The sequence below is a fragment of the Neopsephotus bourkii genome, unplaced genomic scaffold (assembly GCF_033783945.1).
Source record: "Neopsephotus bourkii isolate Nb327-2 ecotype Australia unplaced genomic scaffold, CSIRO-AGI_Nbou_v1 NB_234, whole genome shotgun sequence".
Taxonomy (NCBI): domain Eukaryota; kingdom Metazoa; phylum Chordata; class Aves; order Psittaciformes; family Psittacidae; genus Neopsephotus; species Neopsephotus bourkii.
In genome coordinates, this window is record NW_026900744.1 from 5,276,944 (window position 1) to 5,304,487 (window position 27,544).

A 27,544-nucleotide genomic window follows, 5' to 3' on the forward strand; every position below is an offset into this window, starting at 1 on the left:
ATATTATCATGCATTATAGTTACACCAGATACTTTAATGATTCAGCATAGAGCAATTCATACCCAGGTCATTTGAATCTCCATTTTAACTTCAGCAGCATCTCACTCAAGAGTGATACTTTGTTCTACAAATAGGACAGACTCATGCCTGCCTTGGAAAACATTGCTATTTACAATCCTTTCCTCCTAAACTAGCCAAGTTGTTTGCTTCATGAATAAGCACATGATCCCTGCCATCTTATAACTTCCAAGCACAAGTCTTTACTTCTTCTGGAGCTCGATAAAAATCCCTTACTGGCAGATAAATAGATTTTTTTCCTGTTGATCTATTATTTTCTGCTCTGCCATTCATTTCTGCTGTTACTTTGCTCTATCTCTGAGATAGTCTTCAGTAATGCAGTAGCTAACAGTGAGAATACCATCACCAGTGTTCCCACTACCCTCAGTACTTTAAACCATCTAGGATAAGTAGGAAGAAGGGAAACATCATAATGCAGTGCTATCCCCAAGGCCATTACTAGCATTACTGCACCTTGAGTGACATCTTTAAAGAGCAAGGCTTGACAGGCAAAGATAGGAGGAATGGTACTGTTAGCCAGGTTCAGCCAGTCTGGCTTGGCCGGGCTGTTTTCTGGGAGAGCGAACCCCCACCTCATCCCTCCTAGGAAAGAGACTGTCACAGCACCATACATAATATGAGCAAATGCCAGCTCTGGGTAGTAGGTCCCTTGGATGGCCATTGACAGAGGTATAGAAACAAAAGGAATCAGCGCTCCAAGGCTTAAGTAGAGGGCTGGCTTGGGAGAATCCTTTAGTGATTCCATACTTCGTTTCAAGACACCAGGGGCTTTCATCTCATATTCTCTGGGGGCTTTCTTCTTGAAGAACGGGACAGAGGTGTGAAGACCCTGAAGCTTGGTTGCATATACCGATGCTATGCTGAGGTGTGGAGATCTTGAGAGAGGACACATATCTCGCTGCAGCCGGAGGCCAAGAGAAGAGCAAGTTGTCTTATTCTTTCCATAAAGCAGTAGCTTGGGAGCAGTTAACTTCTGGAGCTGCAAGTATAAAACTCATTCTGAACATCTTACAATGTAGTCTTATGGATCTACACATACGTAAACTATCTACAAAATAATGTACCAAGCAGTTTTCCAAGTCAGGACCCGTAACAGCTGCCTATCCTCTGGGTTTTGAGGTGGTTCTAACTTCATTAATTATGCTGATACAGTTTTCACAAGCTAGCTGATGAAGAGCAATTAGACTCTGCATAGTGAGCAAGCAAACCTTACTCACTACAAGAGGTTTGTGTATCCACCTATACTCCCATTCACCCATGCATTCTTTAGCCATTTTTAAGTTATATTCTACTCTAAAAAGGAATGCTATGATTACAGAAGTAGGATAAGATCACCCCAGAAACTAGTTACTATCTCCTTGCTATTCTACTGAAAAGAGAGAGGGAAAAGACCTTTAAGCTATAAAATAAATATCTTAGTTTTGGCTCAAAGCTGCTGCACAAACTAGGAAATCTCTCAGAAAGGCTCAGTGATAAATCAACATGGGGCCACTCCAACTTACAATTCACTTTGGTTTTTGCCAGTGTTCTGGTCATACTTTTTGTTATTTTAATTAAAAAAACAACAAAAAAAGAGCAGAAAACAAAAAAAAAGGCCTCAGAAACTTACTTTGAAAGGTGTGTGGAAGCAGCATCGTTGTATGAGAGGAAACATGTTTGCTTTATCAAGGCCCTAAAACAGAAAATTCAGGACAGGTGGTCTGAAACTGATGAATAGCTGAGTTAGTCATACACCTCAAGTTAAGTTACAGTCTAGACTTGTTTATCAGATGCAAGACGCATAGATGTATATTTGAAGATAAGTACTGTATGTGCTCAACCCTTATTTGTCCGCTATAGGATATTTAGCTTCAGGTAGCTCTATAAACTAAAATCCTAAAATTGGGATAACTGTTACAATAACAATTTCTAGTTCAAAAGCTGGAAGTGGAGATGGCTCCCGTTTAGGATCCTCTCCTGACGGGGTAAATAGCTACACACAGCTGATAAACGGCCAATTCCCCCCACGTGGAAAAAAATTATCCTTAACCACTAACGAGTGGAAGCTTCGTCTCACCCCAGGCTGCGGGCGAGCTGCCTGCAGGGGGCTGCAGCACTAACCGGGAAAGGCGAGCAGCTCACCCGCGGACTTCACTTCCCCGTTCTCGATGCTGCTGCTCGGCAGAAGCGGGCTGTAGCCGGCCAGGCACCGGCTGTGACCACGGCAGTACCCACCGGCTCCCGCCCGCGGCCTCCCCAGCCAGCGTTGCCCCTCGGCCCTCGTAGCGGCAGCTTCCGCTGCCCCCGGAAGCGCTCTGCTGGGAGCCCGGCGTACAGCGGTGCGAGTCCGGGCGGGAACAGGCGAGGCCCGTATATTGTTCCGGCGGACCGGGGAAATGGGCCGGGAACAGCAAAGCGCTCCTTCTCGTGCTACTGAGCCCCAAGGACTACGACGGGGTTGCCCGAGGGGCGAGAAGGGCCCCGGAATAGCTACGGGGGGGGCTGCGCCTGCTTTTCAGGCTTCGGAACTCACGCAAAACGGACTACAACTCCCAGCGTGCCCCGCGGCAGAGCAGCAGGACGATCTTCGCGGCAGGTGGGGCGCACGGCCTTCTGGGACATGTAGTCTCCGGTAACATCCGGCGGACCATGAGGCCCCGTGTGCGTTGCCTCTCTGAGCGGTAGGGCGGGTGTCGGGAGCGCTCCGCGTGGCCGCCGAGGGAGCCGGGGAGGAGGCGTGGGGGCGTGTCCCTTCCGCCTCCTCGGCCCCGCCCCGCGCGCGTGTAGGCCCCGCCCCCTCCGGCCCCCGGCCGGGCAGGGCCGGGCAGCCATTTTGGGCAGAGCTTTGTTATGGTTCTGGGGCCGCAGGAGGCAGCGAGAGGGGCCTGGCCGGTGAGTGCGGCTCCCACACCCCTCCTTCCGCCTCCCCGCCGCGCCTCCCCATCGGCAGCCACCCCGGGACCCCGCCTGTCACCTCCCGTCTGCTTTGCAGCTTCGGAACGGTCCGGGATCGGCCTCCCGCCAGGCCGGGACCCCGCTGGCGGTTGGCGGCGGGCGGTGCGGCCGCCGTTGGGGGGGGGTGGAAGGGGAAGGGGAATCCCTCCGCTCTCATCCCGGCGCGCTCCCATCCTCGCGTCCTTCTGTGGTCCCGTGGGGAACCCAGTCCCGAATGCGGCGGCGAGGGGCTCCCTGCGGGGCAGGGCCGCCTGGCCGGGGGAGGGCGGTTGGGGCCGAGGCTCCGTCGTTTATTGTTTCCTGCTTAGCCGGAAAGTTCGGAGCTCTGGACATGGCCTGGGCGCTGCCGCGGCCCTGCTGGCTCTCGCCCGGAGTTTAGCCTTGTCCTGTCATCGAGCTGGCCGGTCGGTGGGGACGGAGGAGGAGGAGGGGAGGTGGCGGAAGGACGGGCCGGAACGCCGCGTTTCGCCGGGGCGGCAGGGTGAAGTCCTCGGAGGGCGGTTGGGGGGGGCCAGGCCGGGGCTTCCTGCTCCGCGGCCCCGGGGCGGGTGGAGCGTTCGCGGGTGAGGCGCCGAGGCTGTTTTGATTGCGAGCTGGAAACGAAAGCGGAGGATCCGCGCTGGCTCGGGCCGTTTCCCTCCGGCTCTGCGGGGTTCACGGCCGCGCTTTCCGGCAGGCGCCGAGCGGTGACACGTGTGCTGCGGGCAGCCGAGCCCCGCTCGGCCGGGGCCAAGGCAAACGGCGACCGGGAAACTTGTCAGGCGCCTTCGTTACCTGTGCACAGCAAAGCAGCGCTTGGCGTGAGCGTGAGGTGGCTTTTTCTTTCGTCGTGAAAGTTATTTCTGTGTATCCGGTGTGATTTACGTCCTGTTGGCCTACGGTTTTGCGTGCGGCTGTGGCTGGACTGGATCGGGACAGCTGTGTTCGCACCTAGCGTTACAAAGATGCGTTTAAGACTTTGAATTCACTTCGGTTTAGTAATAAGCTGTTTTGGAACGATTTTAGAGCGGTTAGTGGGCGTCTTCACAACTTACAAGTTTTTAAACAGCTTTAGAGGAACAGTCGCTATTTAAATCCTTGTAAGTAGTGGTGGATTCGTGCAAGAGCATTGCTTAAAAATACAGACTGATTATTAACATGGCCAGGTAAGTCGGCCTTGCTTTCCCCGCCCCCGAGGTCGGAGTGACACGAGTGTTAGTAATATTGATATACTCTGAAACGTTGCAAGCAAATGAGTGAAGTATGCAAAGAGCAAGAGGGTGGGATGGAGGCAAGAAAACAGGTAATTGCAAAGACATCAGAGTTGAGTTTGCTGTGGAGTTGACGTTGCTTCTATAAAAATGTTAGGTGGTTACGAAAAAAGCTTATGCAAATGTTACTTTGTGAGTGGATACGGCTGGTATTTCAGTGAAAAGGTTCCTCGTGCTCATCCATGTGGAGACCTGTATTTTGAACTTACAGTCTCTGGTTTGGGAAGGAAATGGGTATAGGGCAGTAGCAGGAGGAAGTAAAATCACCAGGTTTAAGTGCAGGTTTTACTATCACATTTTTTCTGATCGTTTCTAGAGAAACGTACCTTAAGAAGAGCTTGTTTCAAGTTTTGTATTTGGAACAGAAAACTTTCAGATGCTACTTCCCTCTTTGGGTTTGTTTTTTCCTTTGTGTTTTTTTTTTGCTTCTTATTTATAGGGAAGTGCAGCCTCTGTGTTTTGTATTCATCTCTGGGTTGTAGTCTGAATCCTATATGACACAGAAGTTTCCATTGCAGATATACTAAGACTTAAAGTGAAAATATGCAAGGAACAGATGGCATTTAAAAGAAAAAAAGGTCCCGTTTTTTCTGCTGCTGTCTCAGAAGTCGGATTAGCCGAATGCAGATGTGATACGTAACAAATCGAGTGCAAGTGCACACTTTGATTGTTAGGGAAAATACTTTACTTTGAAGAACATTTTGCGGGGTATGTGTACCTTGTCTCAGATGTGGCTGCTTTGTCCATGGTGTCACTGCCTCTTGACATTCCTGTTTTAAATTAGGAGATTAAGTCACGACGGAAAAATAATCTTTGCTAGCATTTTCATGAGATGCAAAAAAAAGTATTTCAAGAATTGTGGGCTACTTGTTTTTAATACAGAAAAATACTGCGGTTGGATCTGTGAATTTCCTCAAGAGTGTGGGTGTCAGATAACGTAGTTCTTGGCTTTACCCAAGTGATCAAAAACTATTGGCTCAAGAATTAAAAGTTGCTTTTAATTTGAGTTCAGTGTTGCAAGATGTTTGAAGTTAGTTGTGTAGCTGCTGAATTGACATAGTTGTGAAGTACACTTCAGAGTGTGCTTTATTCATCTGTATGAACAGATTGGAAAAGGGCTGTGACTGTTCAGTAGAGCTAAAACATAAAGCACCTCTCTTCAGTAAAGTGCTGGCTGCTCTTGCCTGGATACAGCTCTTTCTTAGGGCTTTGTGAAAACACAGCCACAGGAGGACAGTTGCTATAAGTTATCCAAGGAAAGGTCATATTTACTGAGTTTTGCAGTTGGTGGGGTAGTATGTGTATTGAGAAGTGTGTTTGGGATTTTTAAGTTTATGTTAATGTGTTTGTAGAGGCAGGAGGGGTTTAGGTTTTCTTCTAGTTTTTTGTTCTAGCAGTCTAAGTAGACATTTTACTGCCACTTATATAGTGACCAGGATACGAAGTAAATCGTATGTGGCCTTTGTTTCAGTAAGAGTCATTGAAGTGTGTGTTCTCTTTGCTTGTCAGATTTGATGAAAACCAGTGAAGTTGGCAGAAACATGGTCCCGCTTAGAATACTCCATGAATGCCAGGATGTTGTTTAACTTGTGTTCTGTAAGTTAATATGTTCCTGTGAAAATGTGCCAAACTTTAATGAGTTACTGTATGGTCAGAAGATAAACTTACATTTTTGGGAGGGGATTTAGGAAGAGATTGATAGTGTCCAAATATCCACCTCCCCATACGTGTATGTACAAACACTCTGCAGACCTAAAATTCTAGGTTAGTGAAGGCCATTAGCATGACAATAAGTGGGAAGGGAAGCACATTGGTTAAATTAATCATACATATTAGTGATCAGGCTGTCCCATTGCAAACTGGAATTTCTTGATTAAAATCTGCTCAACAATTGCAGCTCCTGCCTTCTTTACCTGCCCTTCCAAAACATCAGATGAAGAATTTTAACACTTCATGTTTTTCAGACCTTTCTGTAAATAAACCAGCAGAAAGGCTTTACAAACTGTTGTTGTATGCAGTTCAGTGAAATGACTAAGCTGAAATAGTTCCACTTCCAAGGTCTGCCTTAACAAAAACCCTTTGAACCAGTGTATCCAAACAATATCTTGAGGTTTTCTGCAATAAATGATGCTCAGAAACAAATATTTTGCAGAGTATGACCTTGTGCCTCAGGGACTGTTGTACACAAGAGAGTTCACTGGAAGCTACTGAAGTTCCAGGATTTACAGTCATTCTAGCAAAAATGCTAGTGTCTTTTTTGTTTTCTTTCTCTGTTTTGTTTTTTCCTCTCCTTGAATTTTGTTATCACTTCAGTGTTTTCATAGTGTTAACTTCCACCCTGGAAGGAGTATCATAGCTTCATAGTGTGATGTTGGTGGCTGTTAATAAGCAAAAGTGGGGGAGGGTTCTGGTGGCGTATAATGTTGTCTAAATGCATGTCACTGATTTTAGGAACCCCCCCTTTCCCAATACAGGAAAAAATGTAGAATTTTAAATTCATTTCCTTTGGAGCACTTTTATTTCAGTGTCTGTTCTAGGTTCAGGTAAATGTAAGGGTGAATGGTGGTATGGCCAAGAATGACTGGCAGCAGGGATGGGGGTTCAGTGTGGCAGGGTCTACTCTCCTGGGTATCTCTGTGACCCTCATAGCATAGTTGCAACATACGAAGCATGTGGCAATGATCATCACTGTCTTGTAATTTGTCATCATCAGTTTGTGACGAACAATTACCTTGTAAATAAAGGACTGAGTCTGCCACAGAGGTACGTGGTATTATTCTGGGTGCATAAAGTATTAATATTCACAAAGTTGCTGGTGGATTTGTACAGTAAAGGTTCCTATAGGTCTCCAGCCTTTCAGCAGAAAGGAGTGTTTTGCCACTGTGTTCCAATGTGTCATCTATCGTTAAGCAATTTATCAGGATCCAAGTGAGATGGTCTAAAAAGACCTTAGATGCTAATCTTAAAAAACTCAACAAGGAAACTCTCTCACCCTGAAAATGTTATATGTGCTGCGAGCTTTTACTATTAGTTTGGGCAAACTGTCTTTTCATTTACTTTGAACTCTATTTAAAGTAGAGAAACAGGTTAATAATGACTTTAATGTCTTCAGGTTGGCTGGGCCTTATGGAATGTATCCTACAGTATTTAGGGAACTGACAGCCCGTGGGAGTAGGAAAAGTTCCAGAATACTGAAAAGAGTTGAGGAGTGCTTCCCCTCATAACATCCAGCAAAAGGCAGGACTTAGATACGTTCAAAGGAAGAGTGTTCACATCAGGGGGCCTGTCCTGGTTCATGTACTGTTCTGTGTTTTCACTTCTCTATGTTGAAATAATGCTGAACACACAGATGATACGATCTTGACAAATTCAAGAAATGGCCTGAAATCAATAGCATTGATTTTAGCCATTTTGCTGTAAATGGGTTCAAATTACTATGCTTAGGAATATTGCATTATGTGGACAAGTAACAGCTGGCTACGCAGCACTTCTGTGGGAGAGTACAGAGGGGTTGTAGTGGTTCCTAAATTGTCACGAGTCAGCAGCATCACTGTCATGAAGATTTCATTTGTCATACTGGAACTTATAAGAGCATTGTAAATAAGGTATAGAGCAGTTATAAAACCTATCTGCTGAGGAGTGTTAGGTCTTCAGCTGAAAGCATCTTGTTCAGTTTGTGATACCGTCATACTTTGGGAAACTTATGTCTGAGTAACAAGATCTGTAAAGAAGATAACTAAGTCTGTAAAAGAAATCCTGAGCGAGGATTGGGGGGGGAAGGGAGGGAATGTTTAGCTCAGGAATGGCTTTATACAACTTGTATTTTCATCAGACATCAGCAGGTGATCTACAAAGCAGCTTAAAAAAGTTACCTGTGGGTATAACTGGGAGCCAGCTCTGACATCCTGTCACAGCCTGCAAGCTGTCATGCTTGGTAGGTGGATCACATCACCTTTTTCATCATCAGTGCTTTGAACTTAAAAGTTTGGAGCTTCAGCAGTAAGATTGGAGTGGTGGTGGTGGGTGTTTGGTTTGTTTTGTTTGGTTTTTTTAAACAGACTATATTTGATCCCAGAATATGTTATTATATACTGTTTCTGCTGCCAAATTGTGCTGGAATACAGGGTGGTCTAAGAGGCTTACCCCATGACCCCCTCCTGCTGACATTGCCTTTCAGGCAGGGAATACTGAAGTACTGGTCTGGAGAAAAGATGTCTTAAAAGGTATCTGCAAAGAGAGGTTAGTCAGCTTGCCATATCTGTCATGAATAAAATAAGTTATGGGTTGAAACTGCAGCGTGTATTTAGGTTAGGCATTAGGTACAGGGACAGGCTTTCAAGCTGTAAGAATAACCAAAACAGATTGTAGAGATACGCTGGAGAATGTGGTATGCTAATAATCTCTTTTGATTTACAGCTCCCCCAAAAATATTCCAGTGGAGGTATGAATAGCTGCATAATGAATTCCACTCTGCTGATAACAGGCTCATTTTCCTGATACTTTTTGAGACATCTTTGCATTAATGTTTGGGCTCCTACAGCCTGAAGATCACTACACATTGGTGGAGGAGGGCATTGCTTAGTTTGTTTTCAAAGAGATGTTATGGGTAAGGGTAGAGCTGAAGTGTTTTAGATCTCAGGAGAAGGAGATGAACTATGCAACCTTGAAGATTTCACCCTAGCTTATTGTAGGACACAGGATAGGAGGATGATGTTGTTTAACTCTTAGCCTGCACAGAATATTCTCTGTAAGATCTCTTAAGAGTTTCACAGACAAGATCACAGAGGAAGCTCCAGGAAAACTATGACCATCCAATAAGAATATATCTGCCAGCTGCAGCAAGTCATCAGATCACAGGATTAGGGATCGCTTATTCCCTTTTCATTTGGTTTTTAAGCCAAGACAAAACAAGTGGAATATTTATTTGTGCAATTTATTTTATGTTTATAGGACATGTTTAAAACTGAATTGTCTTGCATTACTTTTCTGCACTGATGTTTGATAATACTTTATCCATTAGAGAAAGTGCTGAAAATGTTAAGCTAGTGGAATGAAAACATAGCAGGCAGTGGAAACTTTGCAAACTGTAACACAGGTGTTGTACACATGCTGAAAAGTGCTGAGTGAACATGTCTTTGTCGTGTCCTAGTCACAGACAAAATAAATGTGGAGTTTGTTCTTATTGTCCTGGTCTTGAGGTAAAATGGGTTGGAAATAATCCAAGTGGAGGGAGGGGCAGAGGGGGTATGCTCAGGCCCCCAGTCTTAGCCTGTTGTTTTGGGTGGAAAGTACCTACAACTGGAATGTACTGCCCTTCCCAGTTTGTAGGACTGGTCTTGTAGGGCTGCGGTGGTGGTATCAAGGGGAAGGATTACTATAATACTGTTTAGGAGAATGGTCTCTTTATTGCTTAGTGTCTTTCTATATTGAGTTCGTTGACTCTCCTCTTCGCAAGTGACAGGCCTTCTCTTATCCTTCATCTGGAATGCAGATCTGTACTTCCCTGTACTTGATTTATAGTCTCTTGCCTCAACACAAATATTTGATAAATAGTCTGGAGCATTTGATGCTCTTTTCCAAAGGAAATATGTTTTTCTCAGCTCCAAATGGAATAAATTTAAATGTAAATGTGCTATAGTAGTGATAGTAACCCTTGTAAAATACTGGCTTATAAAATACCCTTAGTGGGAAACACCCATCTCATAGTTTGGGGTTTTTTTTAAGGTACTGGAGAACTACTTACTTCACTTCTCTTTAGGCTCTGTCTACACCTCTGGAAGACAGGTAGGCAGGAGGTATGTAGCATGCAGCGGGGATAAACCAGTAATTACATATTTGCAATTCTTTCCTTATGATGGGGAACATTATCCTGGCATACGTTACTGAGCAGAAGTGACTTGGTTCATTAATGCTTTGGGCAGACCATACAGATGGGTTCTTCATTGCTATTTCACTCATTCTGTCCTGAGGTTTTGGGGATGATGGTACCTTTAAAGGCATCCATGACAAGGTGGTGTGCTTTGTAAGGTTCAGAGCAGAACAGCCTTGGAGCTTGACTTCAGATACTTTCAAAAGGTCTGTAGATCAAAGTGCATTACAAATTAGATGTTTGATTTTGTTCCCTTCAAGACCTGAAAAGACCTTTGGATTTGATTAAAATTAGCAGAATACCTTCTCCAGATTTAAAATACTTTATTTAATAAAATGCTAAAGCTGGTTGAAAGTTCAGAACATTGTTCACATTTAAAGCCTAATACTTTTTAAAATGTGTTTCTTTGTTTTGTATCAGTAATGTCAACAGATACACTTGTTTAATAGAGATGTGTACAATCCCTGGAACCTTAGTCCCTGCAGTAGGCAGAGTAGTGAGCAGATTTTAATATTTCAGGTAAATACTGCAGTTCTCTAACATAAACAGTACTAAAGACTGTTAAAGGGGCATTGGAGGCAAGTGGAATTTTAAGTGGCATAGGAGAGAGGTGTAAGGGATGACAGTACTGCTAATGACTGCAGAGCATAAAATAGCCAGGAATAATTATTGGTAGGCATAATAGCTAGGAAGTCTGTGGTGTCCCCATTCTGTGCTTATAAGGAATTGAGACTTTTAGGTTTTACATATTTAAAATGGTCCTATCTTAGTACTCAGAGTAAACTCAAAACCCACTGGAACGGTTCAGTTGCAGTGTATCACACTAGCTGGCTAAGGGTCAGAGCCTTATCATCTTACACAGGCTTGTGCACAGGTTCCACAAATGCTGCTTTTTCCAAAATGTGCTTTGGGCTTTTGTGTTTAATACACCTTGCTTCCAAAGGGAAGCTTGCTGCTTTGGGTTCTGTGGTCCCCTCAGTGCACCCAGTACTGTTGACCCAGTAGTGATGTAGTGGTGACCTTGCTGGCAAACATTTGGATCATCTGGGGCTGGAAGGGCAGGAATCAGTCAGTCAGTAGTATTGCTTAAAGTGACATTGTTGTCAATGGTGTTTTCCAATTCCGTGAAGTCTTTCCTACATTGCAGTCCTAGAAGTCACTGTCCTTGGTGATTTGGTATGTGACTCTCGTATGCCCTTGTATCTTTGATTGTTGTTAAGAAAAATACTCTCTCTTTACCCACTGGATAAAAGTGTGTTCTGGATCTCAGTGTGTATTCACAAGACTGGGCTTTGCAAGCCGCATGGCTGTGTGCATGTATTTGTTCCAGAAATTTTGAAGGAGGTAAGATTTGGTCAGTGTGACCTTAGAGAAGTTGAAAGTCAGTAGGTAAACGGCAAGGTTGTTTGTGAAGGAGCGTTCTGCGAGGCACTAGAGAAAATGGGTTTAGGGTGTAGACATGCCTTTCTTATGTATATGGTCCTTTCTTAACTTACTTTCAGTTTATTCAAGTTAGTCATCTGCTTTGCAAAATGATCAGATACATAACAGTTAATACGAATTTCCCCACTCCCAGCCTGGAAAAACTTTTGTATGGACAAGCTGCTGGCACGTTTTCATCTTGGAATATATAGATTTGCAGTGTTGTTTCTAGAACACAAAACAGTTTTGATGATTCTGCAAGACAGATTTGTTTGCTTTAAACTTGAAAAACAAGGTGTTAATCTGTCAGTAATAGCTGGTTTTCACAAGAACTTTTAATATCTGTATCTGGGGAGATTTTGGTTAGGTACATGATCAACATTTTAATCCATCGTTTAGTGTTTTAATGGGTTCATGTTTCCAGAACGTTAGAAAATCTGATGTGAGTGATGCTTTGCATTTTTAGCTGCACATACAATTTAAACAGTGTTTTCTGCAGTATTTTTAATTGGTAAAAGTGTCCTTTTTATTCAGGTAACCCTTTTGGGGGTCTGACTGTGTGATATAATGGAAAGAAACAAATAATGATGGCAGATCTATGTGGTAGTTATTCTGGTGCACAATACCTCAGGTGTGTGAGCACTACCAGTTGTGCGTGCCGTTCTGGAACAGCTACATTTGTCCTCTTAAAAGGTAGCTGTATTTCAATGTAGACAGGCTGAAGGTGTGTCTAGACAACTGTACTAATGGGAGTTGAAAGCAAAACAGAAGTAAGTTTGTTTTGTAAGTACTTTATATAGGTGAACTGCAAGTAAATGATCTCAACTTGAGATGATGTAGCTTACCGGTTATGACAGCTATTAAGCTAGTAAAGCTGCACTTGTGTCTTTTATAGTAAGGCCTAATAATGCATTCAAGGTTAAAGCAGGGTTTATAATTACATTGTTTTAACAGGGCTGTGCACCCAAATATGATTATCTTATTCAATAAAATGTTTCTAATAATAGTAAGGCCAAGCAGCATTCTGCTTTTTTTGGAAAACAGGATAATGAGATTTCATGTGTGGCTTTTTGCTATCCTTAAGGAAATCGGTAGTGTGCTTTTGACTCTTCCTAGGTTGTGCTCTGGACTGTGACTCCCTATTTCTGTGAATGTGCTGGATGAATCAAAAGTTGTGAGAAAAAGATCATATTTTAGTAAATATATGTGTTGTTAATTCTTTATCATAAACTAACATACACCTATTATATGGCAACTCTATTTACTCTGAAGAGTAGCTAAGTGAAAATGTCTGTTGTGTATGTTTAGGCATATCTGCTTGATTAAATAACTTTGGAAGAGCTGCACAGAAAGAAAACTGATGAGGGAAGTAAATTCTGTTCTGCCTTATGCATCCATTAAATTGTTCACTAATTTTTCTGAATGCTTTTGCAACCCAGCTGACATCTGATCTTTAGGAATATTATTGAAATCCCAATTGAATTGGCCAGCTAGAAAAACAAGTCTTTTTTTTTTTTTTTTTAAGTAAACATGTTCTATTCAGAGTAATACATAGAAATGCAGCGAAGTGAACTGAAATTGTGGCAGGGATAGACAGATGTTGTCCTCGTGACCTTTTATAGCTGCTGTTATCTGGATTGATAAATGTATAATGAAGGGTACAAGTTTACTTTTGTGATGGTTTTCTGCTAGAGCTTCCTCATCTTTGTGATTTGTTGTTGCAGGGGAGGAGACATGGAACTAGCAGCTGTAATTAATAGGATTCTAGGTAGACAGCAGGATTGAAGGGACCTGAGGAGGCTTGCAGGGTACGGCGAAGCAGAAAAAGCATGCAGTAAAACCTGCCTGGTTCAGAAATGTGCACTGCAGTATGTAATGTGAGCAAAGGTTAGAAGCCCTGGTTCCAGGTATTCTCTGAGAGCTGGTGTGCTGGAACAGCACAGTGTTGCAGGCGATCTTGTAACTCAGGGCAGATTTTGCTTCCCATTGGGCTTTTCCAGTTTGTAGACCAAGGCAGAAGATGGAAGAGAAGGTAGTGGGAAAAATGTACTGCTTACAAAGCTCATCTGTGTGCTTTCTTAGGACTTTTGAAACATCTTGATCTGTTTCTAAGGAGTGATTTCATAGCCCAGTGGCTTTTGATTAGCTTGTCTCTGGTCACATTTTGGTCAGCATAGTATAATATAATATACTATAATAGTATAAGTATTCGATACATATATATATATTGAATACCTCAGTGGTTCCTAGTGCCAGGCACATCTGGATACCTCAGCATGAGAATCCAGGCTTTAGAAACTCATGGTTTAGAGTAGAAATTAAAGTTAACAGAAAGATTAAAACAACTGAGCAACTATATTCAACTGCAACACAGCCAGAACTCTTTATGAATTGTGTATGGGAGAATGGGGACTTTTTTCCTTGTACTACGTATGTTTCCTTACTGTGGTCTGCGTCTCTTCTTTAAATTGAATATGATTGTATGTTCCTTCCATTCTCGTGTCAGTTTCTAATGTTCGTTTAGATGAATACACAATGAAGTCTGGCAATATAAAAGATTACCTGACAATTTTAACTTGTTTGTCTCTGTGATAAGTATCACTTCTTGTATGTTGAATGGCACGGTGAGGGATATTTAGATATGAAATTTAAGCACGTGCCAAGGGGAAAAAAGTACTTTTGTAACAACAAAAACTTAGGAAAAAGAGGTTGCTCTGAAATAACAGTTAAAACACTTCTAATGCAACATGGAAAACTTGATAATTGAAATTATTTTCTTTAAAGGTTAATTAGAACTGTTAGCAAGTGGAACCCAAGTGCTAATACAGAGTTTTAACTTTTTACATGCTTATATTACTCTCAAAAGACTTCTTAATTTTGATCAGTGAAAGAATGTTTTGGGGGTAGTGACAGACAACCTTTTTTTCTTCACCAAAGCTCATTAATGCAGATTTCGTTGTTCTGAAAGGAGGTGTCTGAAAGGATGCCTTCAGAGAGCATCTCATTTAGTGATACTATTATTATTTTCTCTTTTTCTGAATTGTCTTTCCAGAAATAATTCAAACTTGAATCCATTTAAAAGGAAAGACAAAATGAATTAAATTTGCATTGCCAAGCATTTTCATTTGCCTTTTTTTTTCCTGGAATCGGGAGTGGCTACTGGAGATGATCTTTGTCCTTGCTGTTTTCCATAACGAAGCAGAGACCAGTTTGACTGAACTGTAAATGCAACATGAGAAGAACTGGGAACTTTGCCTTCAGGGAAAGTGTATTTACACACACGTGTTCATGTGTGTGACCAGAGAAAAGCAGACACCCATCTGTATTTTGAGGAATCTCTTTGCTCCATTCATTATTGAGTAGTTGGCAAAGGCCATTTCGGTTCTGTGTAGTAATAACAAAACAAACAAGAAACTATGTTAAATATTAAGAAGCAGGGTTAAAAATTGCACAATTTTACCACTGCATAAATTGGCCATTCTCCCAAATCTTGAACACTTTATGCAGATTTGGTGATGTTATATCTAAAACATACTGTGAAGACTCATAAGGGTGGTTCAGAAAGCTTCCACAAAATAGTCTGATTTAGCCTGGAAGAGGGATGACTCAGTGAGTACATATATCATGTATACAATCATGAGTATTGTAAAAACAAAATGACTAGAATGTTGTTGGGCACAAGAAAACATTTGATTGAATTGAGGCTGACATTTTTACAACCACAAATTGACTTTTACACAAAGCACAAGTAAACTGTGCCCCCTCTCATTTGGGATGCAAAAATGTATACATCATAGAATCATAGAATAATGAGGGTTGGAAAGGACCTTAAGATGGTCTAGCTCCAACCTCTCTGCATGTGTCTAAATACAAAACAATTGAACAGATTTATGTAGAAGCACTGACTGCTAATAAACAGTCATACATAAATGTCTGAGCAAGTATCCTGGGAGCCCCAGTGCTATTCACTTTTGTTCACGCTCTTTCTTTTTTTCTTAAGAACTTACTGTAGGTTGCTGTTGGAGAAGGTAACTGAGAGACTTCAACTCTTGCCCATTATGATTTTGTGATACTGCTGTTGTCAGGAGTATGGTAGGTTATGAAAGTGGTCTTAGGTAGGTTGAAGGTGTCATGTTGGACAGGATTCAGAGTGTGTTTGTGAGGAGGCTGTAAAGTTGAGCATGTGGGCTAAGCCTGGATTCTGAAGTGTTTCAGTAGTAGTATCATTTCAGTGTTTCATGTAACAGAAAAAATATTGCATTTTAATGTCACATACCTCGTTCTTTTTGTGACAGTATGTGCACAGGAAGACTGAAGAGCAGTATATATGCCTACTGAAATACGGAGACAGCTACAGGCTGTGTTGGCATATAGCCTTCAGTACCTTGCTCATGCCAGGAAACACAGCTTTGAAAGGGCTCAAGACATAAGTCTACTTTGAGTCTACTAGCTGAAGTGTGCCTTCTGTACACTACCTGAGGATAAGTGTGTGGATATTAATTTAGGTATCTTGCGTTGATTTACTGCAACCTCAGTGCAAAGCCTCTCAGCAGCTGTGACACCCACAGATGAGATTGTTTCAGAATAAAGGTTATAGAAGTATCAAAATACGTGCTTAGAAGGCTTGAGTTGATGTGGAGGTCGTTCCTTTAACAAGTGTAAAGTTTTCTGATCACCAGTGCCTAATTCATGCTAACTGTTCAAGCATGATGTTTGCAAGACTTGGACGTTAGTCCAAAATGTCATGTCTGGAAACTGCACTGGACTGTTTACGTGCATGTTAGATGCTGCTCCCTGATGAATTATCCTGGTCACTGATACTAGCAGTGATGTCCAAATAACAAGTTAGGAGACCTGAATCTTCTGCGGTATCTTTTCTAAATTGATGGTTGGAGTTTTGCAAAGAGTTTCATCTGGGTTTTGATTGTGCTGAAATAGAAGATGATGTCTTGCAGCATCACATGTTTTGCAAACCTTTTCCAAAGATATTGGGAACCTTTTTGTGAAGTGGAACCTGAGTATTACGTTTTTTGTGATGGTTTTATTTGTGCATTGTACTCAGACCTAGTTCCTCCTTCAGAACAGTAATTCTCTGACATTCATTTATTTAGGTACCCTTAAGTCCAGAGAACAGTTCTGTGTGTGCTTGGCTCTGTTTAGGTCAATTTTTTCACATCACTGTGAATTGTTGTTACGGTTCATTAAATCTACTTCTTAAATTATATGAATTCTGACAATAGTTTGACATGGCTTAACTGCTATACAGTTTGTTCTGAACAGTATATTTATTCAGAAGGTAATGAATATGGTCAACTGCATTGAGTTTTTCCCAATTTCATCTACTTACTACTCAACCATTTGGTAGCAGCCTAAGACTGCCATATCTGAAGGAGTTCTGTGCCTGTGCTAAGTTCAGCGTGATGGGAAGACTGTTCTGTCTGCAGCAGATCAAAGAATCATAGAATACCAGATTGGTAGGGGACCTCAGTACCATCTTGTCCAACCTTTCCTGTCAAAAGCACAGTCTGGAAAAGATGGCCCAATACCCTGTCAAGCTGAATCTTAGAAGTATCCAATGCTGGGGGGGGGGGTCAGCCACTTCTCTGGGAAGATGATTCCAAATGGCTGATGGTTCTCATTGTGAAAAATTTTCCTTTTGTATCCAACTGGGATCTCCATGGGAGTAACTTGAACCATTACCTGTCATCTTTTCCATGTAACTCCTTGTAAAAAGAGAGTCTCCATCATCTTTGTAGCCATGTAGTGATAAGGTCTCTCCTAAGCCTCCTTTCCTCATAGGCTGGATGTTCCAGTATGTCCCTATTCACACTGAAAAATTGCCCTTTTATATAAAAACAGGCCTTGATATATCAGTGCTTTTGCTGTTCGCGGCATGTGATGCTCACTAGCTTGTGGTATGGGATGCTAAGAAAGTTCCCAGGTCAGTATTGTGTATGGCCATGTCCACTCTGGTTTTGCTTCATCTTGGCTGGTAGTTTGTAGGGGTTGTAGGGTGACTTGTTGTTGCTCTATATCTAGAAATGTTGTCATGGCTCACAGCTTATGTGCAGAAATGCTTCTCTCCTTCTCAAATCCACTACACAGTAACATCTAGTTTCAGAAAGAAAAAGAGTATGTGAAAATTAGGGGGTTTATTATACCCAGGGAATGAAAAGGTGGTGATTCTTTTACTGTTCTTTATGTGTATTTATATTGAGCCTCAATCAGAACAGTCTTAAAAACTTAAATAATGGCATTACCAAAACTGATCAAAGAATGGAAACATACCCACTCAAAGAAAGCAAGGTGATAAGTCAAATATAAAGGCATAAAAAGGCATGCCTAAAGGGATCCCGAGAAACCGCTGATGGCATCAAAACAGTAATGTAACTTTTCTGGTGTTTCAGGAGGAAATCTGGTGTTTTCAGGAGTTTGCTTCTGGTTAGGTAAGATGGTTCAAGGAAAAACAGGCTGTAGCAGAAAAACTTTTTTCTGCTGCTAGTAAAATACTGTGGAGGAGTTAATGGCATACTGGATGTATTACTGACTGTCATGAGCCTCTTGGAAGGGGAGTCTGGCTGTATTGGAGCAGGTGAGGAATGATGTGGGCACATAGAGGAGATAAGGCACATGGAATGGCCAAGCCTACCTGTGGCCTAGAGTATTATTAGTGTTTCAGCAGCAGGTTTTTAAATTGCTACAACGTGTGAAATTCCTTTCATCAGCTGCATGCAGTTCCTCTGCTCTTCCCTTTATTCTAATTCAGCTTGTCTGTATTACCCTTTTTATAAACCAAGTCTGGGGAGTGATCATTTAAAAGCAAAAATGCCCTTTTCAGGGACTTTTTTTTAATTAGATTCTTTTAGGTTTTGATCAAAGATCAAATAGCTTTTGGCACTTGCACTATAGTTGCTGAATTTCTCCTTTCTGTTTTTCTCGCTAGACCTACTTTGTCATATTTATGGTGCTTATATTGATGGGGGTTTGTTTGTTTTTTATAGTGACTACAGTTCCTGTCTCACCTCTTTGATGGAAGAGGACTATAACCCAGAAGTGAACTCTCCACTGTAGAACAAGAAGCCCTTGTGGAATAATTGTGTCCCTTTAAAAGCAGCAGCCAGTCTACAAGAAATAGAGTAGAAGAAATTATTTTTGGACCTGGCATTTTTTTTGTTCATGTGACCTATGTTTCAGCATGTAAATGGTGAACAAGGAGGAAAACATTTGTGCCTGCTTTTGAGCTTTATATCAAATAGTGCTTAGCTCTGTGGAGCATTAGCCAACTTACGTGAAGATCAGAGTATATCCTTTCTTTTTTTAAAAATAGTATACCTTTTTTTAGCAGATGTATGTGATAAAAATGAAGTTTATATTTTAAGAGCACTTGGGCAGATGCTTCTTGTTTAGATCTCAGCGTTTGGGGCAGAAGTTTTTACGCAACATCGTCACTTTTCCAGAGAGTTCAGGCTGATCTGCTGCAGATCATGTATTATCCAGCAGAGTTGGGTGTATCTGTTCAGTATTAACCATGGTGTTGCTCTGAATACTGTCATGCACACTTGACAAACCTTTTTGTAATGTAAAGCCTGACTTCTGCATTACCACGACCAGAGGAAATTTAATGAGGTGAACGTGGTCGTGGCGCTTTTTTTTCAGTATAAATTACCTTCTAGGGTATCTTTTTTTTTTTTTCCTTTTTTTTTTTTTTTCTTTTTATAGTGAGAGAGCAAAGAGAAGTTAAAATGAGCAGTTGAGGGGGTGAAGGGCACAGTTGGCACAAAGTGCGGCCTCTCGTGCTCTGCTTCGAGACGCACTATTGCCTCAAGGCTGGCCTTAGAGCATACTGGGGAGGAAAGGAGCCCACAGGTCAGTAAAGCACAGAAACTGAGGACATTGGACTGCAGAGGCCAAACTCAGGGTAAGTGACCATGTGTACTTACTGCTTTGGTTATGTAGTGTTGACTTGTTCGTAGGTAAATTAAAGTTGAAAAAGAAGCAAAATGGTAATCTGGAGAAGCTTCCATAGACAGAATTCAGTTATACAGAGCAATAATGGTTTTTTCGTAATTTTGAACAGTGGAAATTGCTATGACACTTTGGAAAGAGCAGTTCAGTTTCAGATTGCTCACTGAGATGCCTCAGCTGCTCTTTAGTTGAACTTCCATTAAGGTCCTTCAAACAGCTTGTTTTCCTAACCATTCGGATTCTTAGCCATGATAGCAGCTTCAGCATGGGATATTCCCTGTGCATGACAGTTAGGGGATCTGGACATGACTTTAATTTGGAGGTGCAGGAGCTGGCATATGGTTGTCTATCAGGTCTCTGATCTGCTCTCAGCATCCAGCATCACTGGTTTGGTCTTATTTGATTTACAGTACCTGGAATAAGACATGCAGTGATTAACCCCTTGTAGACTGAGTGAGCAGTGAATTTGAGCCCCACATTCTGTCATGTCTTGATTTTACACATTTGTGCATTGTATGGCTTTCATGTGCTATTTGATCTACTTCCTTCCCACCTTCACACCCATCCTATCATGAATGTTACGGGTGTGCTAATTGTAAACAGGAAATAACTGGGAATGTTTAAATTCTTACCTGTTTTGGTCAGAGGAACAAAGTCAGCAGGGAAAAAAGTACTGAAGTGTAATATGAAAATACAGTACTTTACCCCTCCTATTCATGTAGGCCAAGCTTTGGGTAATAAATGGTATTAGTATTTCAGTTTGGAAAAGATGACAGAGAATGTTCTTTTCATTTGCAGATCCTGGCCATGAGGTTTGATGCCTCATTTTGTTGAAGGGAGACACTGGACCTAAATGGCGCAGCATGACTTTGTTCCTGCCTGGCTTAACTTCTCAACACCACAGTCAACCAAGGTAACATTAATCCAAATCACCTCCTTTTAGAGCTATAACAGTTTAAAAATTGCCCCAGAGTTTTGTTGAAATTAGAATGTTTAACTTCTATAAAGAAGGCTTTTGGAAATTAACACAGACATAATTTTGGTTGTCTTTATTTCAAAAAATGTATCTTATTTTGGAGGAGGAACAATCTTTGTGTTCAGAGATGGAAGTAGTTCATGTCTTCGCGTTGAGACTTGAGTGGGATCCCAAACAGAAAATCATTAAAGAAATGGTTCTTAATCTGTGTGAAGTCAAGACTTGAGCTGCCACTTACTTACAATTCAGCATATAATTTGGGTTTGATTTATGAAGGTAATCTGACACTTGCTGAATACTGTATTGATGATGAGCCCTGGGGCTCTAGCTGCAAACTCAAAAATACTCATTAGTTTTTTGCAACTTTAAAATGAGGGCAGTTTGCCAGTCACCTTTCTAAGACTGATGCCAGAGGTGCCTTAGGCTGACCCACGACTTTAACAGTTTGCGTTACTTGTGCATGGCAGAGAAGACAAACATTTTAATAGCAGAACAGATCATGATCAGCAGTGTTGATGAAGAAGAAAGACTATGGCTTTCCCCTTCATGCTTAAATGTGAAAACACACAAGTAATGTAAGAATCATTTTGATCCATTTAAAACTAACCTTTAGCTTGAAAGTTAGTACAGGAAAATTAGTACAGGAATATGGGGGTTTGGTTTAAACTGTTTTTCAATTAACAGAATGTCACTGTTGGACTAACAGGCTCCTGGAATGCCCTAATGAATGCTTTATTAAACCACTTTTTACTTTCTGCAGTCCCCTGCAGCCACCTTTGAGAAACATGGAGAGCATCTTCCACGGGGAGAGGGCCGCTTTGGCGTGAGCCGTAGGAGACACAACTCTTCCGATGGATTTTTCAATAATGGGCCCCTCCGAGCTGCAGGAGGTGAGTGAGAAGGCTCAGAATGCAGCCTGAGAGCAGGCATTTCAGAATGTTCTCCTGAATGAAGAATTGTGCAGAATATAACCAACGTTTTTACCAAACTCTACATTTTCAAAATATCACGTGAGAAATTTGTGTTGTTCTCTTCTCCCATGCCATGTGCTCAGGCCTGAAGGGTTTTTTATGATAGCTGTATGTGCATTGTGTAGCTTGGTTTGTTTGCCGATAAAATCACACAATAGCTTAATAAGTTTGGCATAATAGGTCCTTAGTGAACACTGAATTCACAACAAGAACAGCAGCCTGATATCTCCAGTGTTCTGCACGCTGTGTTGACTTTTTTAATTGCGTGCTTTTCTTCTTTTGTTTAGACTGCTGGCATCAGCCGTCCCTTCTCCGCCATGATTCTGTAGATTCTGGTGTTTCTAAAGGAGCTCATGTTGGGCTTTCTGGCAGTCAGCCTGGCTGGCATGGTCCTTCACGGGGCCATGATGGTGTGAACCAGCGTGGTGGAGGAGGAACTGGAGTTCATCGCCACTGGAATGGCAACTTCCATTCTCGGAAAAGTTCCGCCTTCCAAGAAAAGCTGCCTGTTGAATCCAGGGAAGAGAAGAAGGAAGATAAAGAGCAGTTGCAGTTTGAGGAAGAAGACTTTGTAAGTTGTAGCTTCATACTAGAAGTAGCACCTGTGGGAAGTGGCTTTTCACTTCTCATTTATTAGCATTGATAGGTGGCAAGGATCTAGAGTTGCATTGCATTCCATTCCATGTTTGAGATCACAACAGGTATAACAAAATTATTCCAGTGCTAATTGGCACCCAGAGTCCTGTTGGATTATAGGGTTTGGCACATACATTTTAACCATATGGTTATTGTGAACTGAAGACTGCATTATAACACACAAGCCAGATTGTCAGCAAAACCCATAAGGTGATACCTGAGTCTGCCCAGGAGGAGTACTTGTATTGACTTCATGGCTCTGCTTACAAAGCCTTTTATTTTTTTTTCCTTAAGTACATCTATTCAGCTTGTTTTCAGTCTGCATGTTGTTCCCATCTCCTGCATCGTGGTCCGTGTTGGTGTTTGTGATAACCTTTCCAAGCTTGTTCACAACATGCTCAGACCTTTGCAACCATCTGTCGTGAGTCTTCTGGAATAGTATTTTGTGATCGGACATGGTTTTCTATCTCAATTTGTGGATTCAGATTTCTCAAGACATTTCTTTCATCAGTATCTCCAATTCATGGTCTTCTTATCCAGCATTCTGACTCACATGGTATTATCAGTATGATAGGCTCTTACATCTTGGCTCTATTTTACCAGAGTATCTTCAGTTTTCCAAACTTTACCAGTAGTACTTGGACTCACAGTTTTCATTCTTACCATTTGCATTCCTTAATGCTATTGCTTTGAGACATACACACCTTTTGTGCTTTCTCTTTCCAATTAAATGCTTTCCCCTGTCCCTGAAGAGTATTTTATTGTTATCAGACTATCCATTTTGCTTTTTGCAGCCTGTTTCTTGCTATCTCTAGTCTCATAATAATATCAGTAGCATCTCTAAGGTTCTGGTAACTCAGTCCCTTCATCTAATGCAGTTCCTTTGACTTCATCTCCAGTGCTAAAACCACTGCTGCCTCTAGTAATGAGAGGTTTTGGTGATAGTGTGCACCAAAAACATAGTTGTATCATCATGTTGAGATTTTTACTCTCCTGTTCAGCATTTATCTCTGGAAAGCTGTTTACTGCTGAAATTGTCCTGGCAGTTTGATGGCACTACTTCTATCAGGAAGTTAGGAGTTGGAATGAAATACATGAATGCCTGTAGCTGCTTCAGGGCAAAATCTACAGTCTTAAATTGTAAAACTTAAATTGCCACAGGAGCCAGTTTGATTTAAGCTGCTGGGTTTTGTCACTGAGGTGTCTGGGGAGTGATTGCATGCTCTTGTTCAGCTGCTTCTGCTGGGAGTGGTAGTGTGCATGATGGGGCGGTTAACACCTGGAGAGCACTGATAAAGCTTGTGTGTGGATTTCAGTTAATCTGATTTCTCAAGAATTTCTATAAGCCACCTCTTTAGACTGTCAAAAGCCTGATGAAATATAAAGTTACTGTAATGACTGCAACTGTGCACTGACATAGTCTGTCTTGGCCTTGATCTTTCTTCCACATCCTTCTTCATTCTCCGGTGCCTTGACAAGTGCCTTTCCCCATCTGCAGGGCTGTTTCTGCTGTGGTTACCTCCCCCATTTTTTTTCTAGATGAGAATACCACACACTGCCTAGTAGCAAACATTGCTAAAGAGCTCACGCATTGTCTTTGCCATAGGTGGTGAAACTAATGTATACTGTGACTTAAGTATGTGGCTGTTAGGCCTGTGCAGCTGACGATTTTTCCTGAAAGGCCTGCAAAACAGTTTGTTAGTCCTAAATTCTCCTGTGGTATGAGCACCCCTGCTATAAAACTGACCTGTAACTAAAAAATGAAGCACTGAAACAGAGGAATTTCCAAGGTCTGAAGCAGGAATTTATGCTGTGGTGTCACATATTTTCCAAACTCTTACAAACAGGAATGCCTACTATTTCAGAAGCTCATTATTAAAAACTTACACTGTTGCCATAGTAACTTACGTATGAAGAATTCATTACAAAGAGGGAAAGGATGGCTTTATTTTGAACTGAAGTTATTTGGGATGGGGTAAGAGGAGTAGCTAATCAGGAAAGCTTGTCAGTGAATGTTGAGGTTTTCTGTACTCTGCTTTGAGCTTGGACATGTCCTTAGTTGTTCTACTAAGCTGAATTCTGATACTGAATTAAAGGTAAGTCTGCAGAGAGCACCGAGTATGCATGTGATACTGTCCTGACAAGTGGACCCTGAAGCTTAACATAAATTTACTTATAGCTTTTTTGTCAGTAAATGTATATATATTCATTATTCCTTTACATTAGGAGTCTAGTGTTGCTTTTGGGTGGTGTTGTGTTGTGGGGAGTTTATTTGGTTAATAATTGTCATTACTTATGTATATATGTAATATATACATATATATGTATATGTATATATATGTGTATATATATGTATACATATATGTATATATGTAATATAAAAATATTTGGGAAATTAGACTAGAATCTTCAAATACTGATGATGTGGAGTCTGTTTTATAACTTCAGCTGCTGATTAAATACTTAAATCTTTCATGTGTTTATTGGTTGGTGGAATCTACTCAGTTGTATAGGAGGAGACTAAAGGGCTTATCCTGAACCCACTGATAGTTCTGTTGAAAATACAGCAGAAGCCAGGGAGAATACAAACTTAATTTTCAGATGTCTTGTGACAAAGCACTCTCTTCTAATTCAGGTGCTGTTTGGAAAAATTCAGCTGTACTCTGGGTTCCTAGAAGCATAAGCATAGAATCATAGAATAGTTAGGGTTGGAAAGGACCTTAAGATCATCAAGTTCCAGCCCCCTGCCATGGGTTATGTTAATGATGAATTACTTTGTTACATTCAGTATAATGATGCATTCATTTGCACTGTCTTTCTACAGCCATCTTTGAATCCAGAAGCTGGAAGACAAAACAACCAGAACAAACCTTTAGGGACACCTTCTGGAGTATGGGGTAGGTAAAGGTATTTACATTGCTGTACAGAATTTTCTGCTGAAGCAGAAAGGTGTAACCAATGTTTGCATGGTATTTTTTTCACTTAAGACTTGGGTGAAACTTTGTTGTTTTCCTCTCACAATCCACTAATCTCTTGGCTTTTTTGTCTTAAAACTGTGCTTGTCTTGTCATTGAAAACTACTGGTGGCGGTAAAGTCACTGTTCTGCCTTTGCTTCCTGGCTTACTACAAGTTTATAATTTCAAGACCTCACTTGAAGGGCAGAGTAAATTTGAGTGAACCAGACCTCAGTTCCTGACTTGTCATCTTTGTAGTTGAAATAGAGCAAAACTGTCCTAATTCTGTGGTTTGGATTTACTTGATTATTTATTGGGTTTTTTTACTCAGAACAGGCTTGCTTTTGATTTTTGATAGGCAAATATATGAAAAATAAAAATAAAGGAAACAGGGTACCAGTTCTGGCAATTAAATTCAGGTTTGTTAATATCTAGTTAGAATGTAGCTGCATCAGTTGGGTTAGATACAGTAAGTAGTACAAATACAAAAAAAATCAAAACCACTTCTTGCTGTAATACTGGATTGTATTCAATAATTATTGTTCTGCTGAAAAAATGATGACAGCATTTATGTGGCTTTTACCTGTTTTTGAAAGCACTGTGTCTTTTCAGGTATAACTCATGTAGTATATTTTTGCTGTTAATGAACTAACAAAGCAGATCCCTGGTTGTTCAAAAAGATGCTAGTATCTTCTCTGATTCCTGTAGTATGGTGGAAGGCTGTTAGCTGGTGTCACTTAGGCTTTTCCCTTCAGCATCAAGGGAGCTGTTGTGCTTAAATGAAAAAGATTGGACTTTGACATCTTTATCCAGTATCTTTGCTCAAAGCTGAAACAAAAGAACAGCTAATAGCAGTCTCAGAATCAGACACATAGAATCTAAGATTGAGGGGGGAGAAACCAGAACAATGTACTGAAGCTGTTACGAAACTGAACATCTGTATTTCAGAATCTTTCTCATTCTGTTCTTACAGAAAACCCCCCTAGTGCCAAGCAACCTACCAAGATGCTGGTCATCAAAAAGGTTTCAAAAGAGGATCCTGCCGCCGCCTTCTCAGCTGCATTTACATCACCTGTTTCTCACCTGGCAAATGGCAACAAAGCCACCACCATTGTCCCAAGTGTCTACAAAAATCTGGTTCCTAAACCTGCAGCTCCTCCTTCCAAGGTACAGGGGTTTCCAATAAAGTTAGTGAACTGCAGACCAAGGGAGAGCTCTGTCCCTTGGCAAGGGAATCAATCCCCTAACAAATAGCAGGAGGTGGAATCCAGTAGTTTCTGGGGTAAGGGCTTTTAAAGCAGAGGTCTGTTTACTGCTAAAACTGTTGTTCCCTGTTAAAATGCCATTATATCTTGTTCATACAGAGAATTAACTTCTCTTCTGACTATAAAAATATCTGTTTGAATGTCTCATGTATTAGACAAATCCTTATCTAAATTAGACAAAACAAGCAATGCTGGAGAAGTGGAATGTGTGCTAAAATGTGCTTGTATTGTTCACATGACTACCTTGAAAAAATCTTTATTTGGGTTACAGCACTTTGATGTGTTTGAAACACAATTGAGGCGAAGATCAGATTAGATTGTAACATCCTGCAATTTAGCTCTAGTTTAGTTGAGCCTTAAAGACAACCTGGAAAAGTAATGGGATTTGTGCTAGAATTCTTTTACTAGAAGAAATACAGGAGTGTTGGGGGAGAAAAAAACAAGTATTTTCTTTTGTTTCATAGTTCTGGGCTTTATCTTGCATTTTATTCCAGAGAACCTACATGTGTAGATGCCTTAGAAACTTTGTAGGATTGATAGTGAAAGTATTTAAACACTAAAGAAAATTACTGGTTTGGTGGTTCTTTAAAAATGTGTCAAAATACTTCGAGTTCTAAAATGTATTAATTACTAATGCTGTTTGCAGCATTCCAGCAAAATCTTCCCTATGATTAGAGTAGATTAAGATTAGTTTTACACTCTTCAAAGGCAAAATAGGAAAGATTAACAACTTTTTTGTGAGAAAGCAAGTTTTAGAGCTTCTTTCCTGTTGATAAGTTTTTCTTAATTCAGGCTAAATTCTGCCAGCTACAGGCAAAATCCTAATGGATAAAATGATTATCAGATAATCTTGTGTAAACCCTTAATCTGACAAATGATCTCTTCCTCAGTGAGATGGAGTAAACTGACCCCATTTAACAGGCTATTAATAAAAGAGTTTTCCACTTTGCATAGTTTTCAGTCCATAATGTACTTGTTTGGAAGAGTTAAACAAGATGCAGCTTGTGATAGATAGGGAGTCTCCTATGGCTTTTCTTTTTGCTTGTACAGCTTGTTTGATACGTGTGTGTATGTAGTCTTACCTGGCTTTAGTCTGGATGTTTTGAATGGTCCTTGAAACAAAAAGCCAAAAATACAGTTTCTTTGAAGACTGTTAGATTGTCTCTTTGTTTCAAAGTAAACAGAATTTTAGTGAACAGGATTGCCAACAGCTTTTCTCTCTT

At 41.1% G+C, this 27,544-nt stretch overlaps 2 protein-coding genes across 5 annotated transcripts in view; one reads left to right on the forward strand and one right to left on the reverse strand.

Annotated features, from left to right (window-relative positions):
* Window positions 1–13: 13 nt before the first annotated feature.
* TMEM69 (transmembrane protein 69) lies at window positions 14–2,282 on the reverse strand. Of its 2 annotated transcripts, XM_061344920.1 has the most exons (3): window positions 2,179–2,282; window positions 1,688–1,750; window positions 14–1,057 (listed from the first exon to the last, which is right to left on the reverse strand). In XM_061344920.1, the coding sequence occupies exons 2-3, from the start codon at window positions 1,730–1,732 to the stop codon at window positions 329–331; spliced, it is 774 nt and encodes a 257-aa protein (XP_061200904.1). In that variant the 5' UTR covers window positions 1,733–1,750; window positions 2,179–2,282; the 3' UTR covers window positions 14–328. The 2 variants fall into 2 exon arrangements, with proteins under 2 accessions (XP_061200904.1, XP_061200903.1); XM_061344919.1 differs by lacking the exon at window positions 2,179–2,282 and having other exon boundaries at window positions 1,688–2,021.
* A 520-nt stretch (window positions 2,283–2,802) lies between these two features.
* The window catches only part of GPBP1L1 (GC-rich promoter binding protein 1 like 1), a 34,605-nt gene continuing 9,863 nt past the window's right edge, over window positions 2,803–27,544 (forward strand). Inside the window, exons 1-8 of one of the 3 annotated variants that reach the window (XM_061344975.1) lie at window positions 2,849–2,949; window positions 5,772–5,858; window positions 18,555–19,471; window positions 20,317–20,431; window positions 21,255–21,384; window positions 21,753–22,036; window positions 24,926–24,998; window positions 26,030–26,223. In XM_061344975.1, the coding sequence (XP_061200959.1) occupies window positions 20,372–20,431; window positions 21,255–21,384; window positions 21,753–22,036; window positions 24,926–24,998; window positions 26,030–26,223 (741 nt within the window). In that variant the 5' untranslated portion in view covers window positions 2,849–2,949; window positions 5,772–5,858; window positions 18,555–19,471; window positions 20,317–20,371. Of the gene's footprint in view, window positions 2,950–5,771; window positions 5,859–18,554; window positions 19,472–20,316; window positions 20,432–21,254; window positions 21,385–21,752; window positions 22,037–24,925; window positions 24,999–26,029; window positions 26,224–27,544 lie in introns of all 3 variants that reach the window. The other 2 variants (XM_061344974.1, XM_061344976.1) reach the window with 2 other exon arrangements.

What these genes read in the sequence shown, in the direction of transcription:
- TMEM69 (XM_061344920.1), bottom strand. Translation starts at nt 1,732, where the DNA reads ATGTTTCCTCTCATACAACGATGCTGCTTCCACACACCTTTCAAA. An exon ending in GCTTCCACACACCTTTCAAA is followed by an intron (nt 1,058 to 1,687) that starts GTAAGTTTCTGA and finishes TTATACTTGCAG; the next exon opens with CTCCAGAAGTTAACTGCTCC.